The sequence below is a fragment of the Hylaeus anthracinus genome, unplaced genomic scaffold (assembly GCF_026225885.1).
Source record: "Hylaeus anthracinus isolate JK02 unplaced genomic scaffold, UHH_iyHylAnth1.0_haploid 3, whole genome shotgun sequence".
Lineage (NCBI taxonomy): Eukaryota > Metazoa > Arthropoda > Insecta > Hymenoptera > Colletidae > Hylaeus > Hylaeus anthracinus.
The window spans coordinates 880792-887399 of NW_026535284.1; the positions used below are offsets into that span (position 1 = coordinate 880792).

The window sequence follows — 6608 nt, forward strand, 5'->3', positions numbered from 1 at the left end:
GTGTTCTTCTGCTGACTTCTGGGGTGGGTGATTGGGCGTCAGTGGATGAAGAGAGAATTCAAGAGAATCTGTAGAAAGTAATACGTGATGCAATAATGTGTCAGCCAAGGACCCCAGTGCTTCTTGTTTGTTTCCTCGTGGATCAGTGATCGAAATACATATGTATGTACGAATGTGAATTAAACGAATATTAAAAAGAATTTATTATATTCTTTTTCAATTTTATTTATTCGAGCACGTTTTACTTACGAAACGTGTGGATTATTTTCGCGGTTATAGCGAATGTTTGTGTTTTCTTTTCCGTTCGTTGGTAATTATGCGCGGAGAACTGTTGATCGAAAGTGAATATATTTATTCGTAATATGTCAGAGAACAGACTTGACATGGATATTGATAATCAAAGTGAAGATGGAGAAATAAAGAAAAGCCCATCGAAGGATATGGATGATTTTAGGTAACGAATAATACGATGCGTGATTTTAATTTGCAAACCTAACCTTCGAACTAAATAGCTAATTGCCTTTTTTTTTATCCAATACATATTCAGCTTTGAATTTAGAACTTTCCATTAACGAGTTTACGATTCGATCTTGCATTTTTTGTAAATTTATCTGTCATCCTGTTATGAAATTCTTTTTATTAGACAATTATTCGCGTAGAATGTCTTTTTTAGTATTAATTAAATTGAGAACTATTTTTGTTTATCGAGTTCAATGTGATTGTGTGTTTAAGTATTAGTTGTTTTGAGAAAAGTATACTTAAAGCTTTTCAGAGGAGGATGGTGGTGATACTGCAGATTCTTTGGATATAAAACCACCGCAGGCTATTGTTCGACATCACAAGTCTAACTCGTCTAGAAGGAGGGACAAACACAGCGATAGGAGAGACCGCAGGGAAGAGAAAGAACGAAAGTCTCGGCATCATGATCGCGGAGAAGATAGACACAGGGACAAACACAGGCACCGTAGGCATGGCGTTGATCTGTTAGAGAGATCAGACCGTTCGGATGGTTCCAAAAGGGACAGAGACAGAATGGATAGGCTAGAAAGGATAGAAAGTCATAGGGACAAGGAATCTAGGCACAATAGAAAAGAGAGAACCACGGGTGATCGTGTTTTGGAGGATTTAAGAGAAAGGTACAAAAAATGCTATATACAATAAGTTCACGATTTACATGGTTAATTATTCCATAATATTATAATTATTCGATAATATTAAATATTCAAATAATAGACTGAATATTTTCATAATTTAATTGTTTCATTTAGTTTGTGATTTCTATTTGGTTTCTCTGTTATTTGTTATTCATTATTTCTTATCTCTGATAAAGTAAAGATAAACTAAAGATATAGATAAATTAAAAGATAAGTCTTGAGATAAGAAAATTGTAGCACTATCAGGAAATGTGGATATCGTCAACTAATTTTCATTTACAAGAACCATTGCCTTATTAATATACTTTGATTTTTATGGTACTAGGCACATAAATTAAAAAATATACGAGACACATAATTTTTTTATCTACTGATATTTGTGGTCAAATTGTAAAACCCTGTAATATTTAGTCAAATTTCTCAGACAGTAATGGATAGACAAAAATGCTCAACATGAATCGTGTAAAGTATTAAGTAAGTATTTTGAGTATTAGAGCGTCTGAGCAAATACGATTACCACTTTCTGTCAGTATTGATTTCTCTTCTTCTCTACGATACATTTAGTGTATAATTTTTGTTACAAATGATAATTACAGTTAAATCTATACACATCTCTTAACAATAATGAGAAATTGAATTATCATTGAATTATATTATTTATAGGTTGCTGGATAAACGAAGAGAGAGACGGGAGGATTCGCGGGATATTCGAGATTATAAAGCAGATACTCGCCGAGAAATCCGTCTAGAAGATCCACGCGAGTTACGCGAGTCACGCGAGCGCAGAGAAAGAATGGAGGATATACGGGAGCGTCGTGAGCTTCGTGCTATTGTGGATGACATAAGGGAGCGTCGCGATATTCGTATGGAAGAACATAGACACATACGAGTGATAGAAGAACAATATTCTGAAACAGAGCTTATAGAACGGCCGGTGAGAAGCGAGAAGCGTCACAAACGATCCCATAAGCACGATCGGCTTCGTGACAGGGACAGAGAAAAAGCAGAAAGAGAAAAAGAGCACAGAGAAAAACAACTACGTGAAGCAATGGAGCTTGTTACGGAGGATCCTGACGAAATGGAGATCAATGAGATACAAATCCAACCAAAGGACCCGAAGGAAATGACTGAGCAGGAGCTTAGGAAAGAAAGGTTATTAGAAGCTGATAGAGAAATGGCCAGGAGAAAAGAAGTCTCTAGATTGGAGCTGGAAGCACGTCGAATGAAGAGAGGAGAGAAACGACCCCTTAGTCCTGAAAACAATCAAGATCCATCGGTTGTAGAACTGTCGGATGAAAGTCCGAGTCCTATTCATTCGGACGAAGTTCGTTCTAAATCCGTAGAGTAAGTTTTTATAGTATGTTAATTTTAGAAAGTCATTGCCAATTTCAAAGAACTTTCAATAAACACATAATGTATTCTATGTCGATTTTCACGTCTTTAAAAAGCGCTTGTGTACTTGAACACTTTATTTATATCTTACTCAGTTTATATGAAGTTGTTATACTTGATACAGTGGGTGTAGAATGTATTAGTACACGGATCAATTTCCTAAAAAACTTTTGCGTGAAATTGTAGTTTCTTAACTTCTTCTTTTATAATCAATGATATTTTACATATTTTCGAAAGTCTCTAAGATAGATGTAGTCCAAACAACATTTACTAGTTAAAATAATTTGTGAAATTAACAAAAAAAATGCGAAAGGTGAGTAAAAATATAGAAGCAATAAGTATTTGTACGATTCTTATGACTAGACCAAATCTTTATGCAAAATAAAATCTTCGCGAACGTGCCTACAAAAATTGAACCTAAATAGGAATTTATTTTATTCTGCAAATATTATAACACGAACGTTACTTTCAATCTTTATTATATGCTTGCATATTGTTTCCATTTTGTAATTTCTTGCACGTTCAAATTTCCTATAAATGCATACAGATCCGCAGTCTATTTATGACGAACCATTTACAGTAGAGTTTCTAACGTAAACACATTAGTTTATTGCTCCATCAGAATTAGAAAATATCAAATTTCCAGGAAAATACTTTTAAAAATGGCTCTAATAGAGGAATTGAAGAAGATCCCACTTCGAATAACTAATAATTTAGTTAATTTAACGCTTAGAAGAGTTGCAATAATTATAAAATCAAAAGGAAATCCCACGAAGGAAGTATTATATACGTGTAAATTAATGTAAATTTCTTTTTTTTTAAACGAAGTTTTAAAACTGAAACAGTTGTGCAAAAATTCATTGCTTCAATATTTCTATTGATTAATTTAATTTTTTTTTTTGTACTCTATCTATTCTACAGATTTCCGAGAATATGTAGAATGTCATTATTTGTAAAAGATAAGTTAATAAATTACAATTTTACATAGTTTTTTTTTGGAAATTGATCGATGTACGAATACTTTCTACAGCCACTGTATATGTAAATGCAGCCGAAAAAGAAATGTGCTAGGAAAAGTAATGGATACTACTTTATGTTGCTCGTTAGAAATAAGTATGTTGTTTGTGGAGTTGGTAACCAGTCTGATTTTTGTATATATGTAGATCTCGGCATTCGTCTGATGGTCAAAGAAGTATACGTGAAAGATCTTCTGACAGACATTCATCCGATTCGTCTGAATCCAGCACCGAGGATGATGATGAATCCAATGATTCGAACAAAGGTTCAAATGCTGATTCTAACGATGGTTCTGACTATAATAATCCTAGTCCTTTATCCGTCGATCGATTAGCTAAGTCCGATCACTCCGACGGGGATTCACCTGGACATGTCGATTCAAATGGCGCAAACAAAGTTGTAGAAGAAGAGGAAAAGAAAGAGGAAGTTCCTGAACTACCGCCATATCTACCAGCGATTCAAGGTAAAACAAAAAGTTTTAGATTAGATAACGATCAGTAATTTTCGTTTCTCTATTGCAGAGTAGAATTAGAATTATAACAATAGACTAAAGGAGCGATAGAACAACAATTATTTACATCACCTTTTTGGAAACTAACTCCCACGATATTTCATTTTGTCGTAGGCTGTAGAAGCGTTGAGGAGTTTCAGTGTCTAAATCGCATCGAAGAAGGTACATATGGCGTGGTATATAGAGCGCGTGACAAACGCACTGACGAAATTGTTGCCTTGAAGCGATTGAAGATGGAGAAAGAGAAGGAAGGATTCCCAATCACCAGTCTGCGAGAAATAAATACTTTGTTGAAGGCACAACATCCGAACATTGTTACTGTCCGTGAAATAGTCGTCGGTAGCAATATGGATAAAATATTTATTGTAATGGATTACGTGGAGCATGATCTGAAATCATTGATGGAAACGATGAAGCAAAAGAAACAAGTTTTCATACCAGGTAAACGTTTGCTGGATAACAATGAGAATGATACCGAATTGATACTATTAGTATAAGCAAAAATTTACTTTTTTGCTAAAATAATTTATTATTCGATGAACATATATTATAATTATGTAATGAATCCTTTACATTGCGAGGACAACTCTAGCATGACTAAACTGTTTTTTCGTGAAACTTTTAACGCGATACTGCATAGTCATATACGATTAATAAAACAAATTAGTGGAACACAATTTTATTCAAAAAGTATAAGAAAACAATTATAGTGCACAACGTTAATGTTTTATACGCTTGTCCTTAGCTTTAATCAATTATTTTATTAATATCGGTATGTGTTTGGTCGTTAAATGGAATAATGGAAGTATATACTCTTTTTTCCAGGGGAGGTGAAGTGCCTTATACAACAATTGTTGCGGGCTGTCGCTCATTTACACGACAATTGGATACTCCATCGTGATTTGAAAACATCGAATTTGTTGCTAAGTCATCGGGGCATCTTAAAGGTTGGTGATTTTGGTTTAGCGCGAGAATACGGTTCTCCTCTGAGACAGTATACTCCGATTGTTGTAACGCTTTGGTACAGAGCTCCTGAATTGCTACTGAGCGGGAAAGAGTACAGTACTCCTGTTGATATGTGGTCTGTAGGGTAAGTAAAAATTTAAAGAAATCAATGATATCTTATTTCTCCACATCAACGTTGGTCAACGAAGTACTATTATTTTTTAGATGCATTTTTGCGGAATTACTAAGAATGGAGGCACTGTTTCCAGGTAAATCGGAGATTGATCAATTGAATAGGATATTCAAGGAACTAGGTACTCCAAATGATCGGATATGGCCAGGATATAGTAAATTACCAATGGTGCAGAAAATTCCATTCGCTCATTATCCAGTAAACAATTTGAGGCAGCGCTTCAGCTTATCTTTGTCGGATTTGGGGATCGAGCTGTTAAACAAGTATATTTCTTTCGTTCAATGACATTTATTTCAAACTAAATATTAAATTTCAAACATTTGCGTAATAAATTGATTTTTTAACTTAAGATAATTGATCTTTCAACAATTCCACTTGGTCCTAATGGTTTTTAAAAAAGAAATATATTATTTTCCAGGTTTCTCACGTACGATCCATCGCAACGAATAACGTCGGAAGACGCCTTAAAGCATGGTTACTTCACAGAAGCACCCTTACCAATCGATCCTCAGATGTTTCCCACGTGGCCGGCCAAGTCGGAACTCGGGGTTAGAACAGCAAACGCTTCTCCCAAACCGCCAAGTGGTGGCAAAGAGTACAAACAATTAGGAGATGGCGACGATGCCGATTTAAGTAATTCTGGCTTTCACATGGGACTCACAGAAGGTGGAAGACAGCCGCCCGTCGGCGGTGGTTTTCATTTAAAGTTTTGAACTTCTGCAAATAAATCTAACTAAAAGTGACTTTATGTTTTTTCTACAAGAAATAAACTTTGTACATAAATCTTGAAATACTTGGATGTTTTGCATTTCGATTGTAACAATATACGAACATGGAACACACAATTAAAGGATGTCATAAATTTAATTTAAAAAAGCTTGTTTAGTGGTAAGACCGATGGAGTGTAAACATTATTGATAGTCAAGTGAAACAGGTACACATGTTTCGATAACATTATGTACGTAATGAACACTTAATCGATACCAATACTGTATTATACAAATAAGAGGAGGACTTTAGCTGACATGTGAATTGGAGAATGAAATAGATGAGGGGATGACAATATATTACATATATTGTCAGAACTGCACATACATGTATACAGGGTGTCCCAAAAGTCGGGGAGGAGCCGGAAATGGGGGGTAGCTGAGACGATTCTGAACAACAATTTCCTTTGCAAAAATGTCGGATGGGGCTTCGTTAAGAAGATATTAAGAGAAAACCCCGACCAATCAGAGCGCGCGTATACCGTTCGAGCGGCCACGGTAGCGAAGGCTACGCGCTGGCGGCCGCGCTTGTACGCGAACAAGTGACTCGACGTGCATCGAAGGACATTGACGCGGCCGCCTAGCGCGTAGCCTTCGCTACCGTGGCCGCTCGAACGGTATACGCGCGC

At 35.7% G+C, this 6608-nt stretch overlaps 1 protein-coding gene across 2 annotated transcripts; it reads left to right on the forward strand.

Moving 5' to 3' along the window:
• LOC128894219 (cyclin-dependent kinase 11B) lies at positions 1-6081 on the forward strand. 2 transcript variants are annotated; one of them, XM_054155818.1, is made up of 8 exons: positions 1-454; positions 773-1136; positions 1818-2498; positions 3710-4026; positions 4189-4515; positions 4900-5164; positions 5245-5475; positions 5631-6081. In XM_054155818.1, the coding sequence occupies exons 1-8, from the start codon at positions 445-447 to the stop codon at positions 5923-5925; spliced, it is 2490 nt and encodes an 829-aa protein (XP_054011793.1). In that variant the 5' UTR covers positions 1-444; the 3' UTR covers positions 5926-6081. The 2 variants fall into 2 exon arrangements, with proteins under 2 accessions (XP_054011793.1, XP_054011792.1); XM_054155817.1 differs by having other exon boundaries at positions 2-454; positions 765-1136; positions 5631-6080.
• Positions 6082-6608: the final 527 nt, after the last annotated feature.

Excerpts from the sequence above, each read along its gene's own strand:
- LOC128894219 (XM_054155817.1), top strand. The coding sequence starts at position 363 with ATGTCAGAGAACAGACTTGACATGGATATTGATAATCAAAGTGAAGAT. Across the intron at positions 455-764 it reads AAGGATATGGATGATTTTAG|CTTTTCAGAGGAGGATGGTG; the intron begins GTAACGAATAAT and ends GTATACTTAAAG. Across the intron at positions 1,137-1,817 it reads TTGGAGGATTTAAGAGAAAG|GTTGCTGGATAAACGAAGAG; the intron begins GTACAAAAAATG and ends TATTATTTATAG.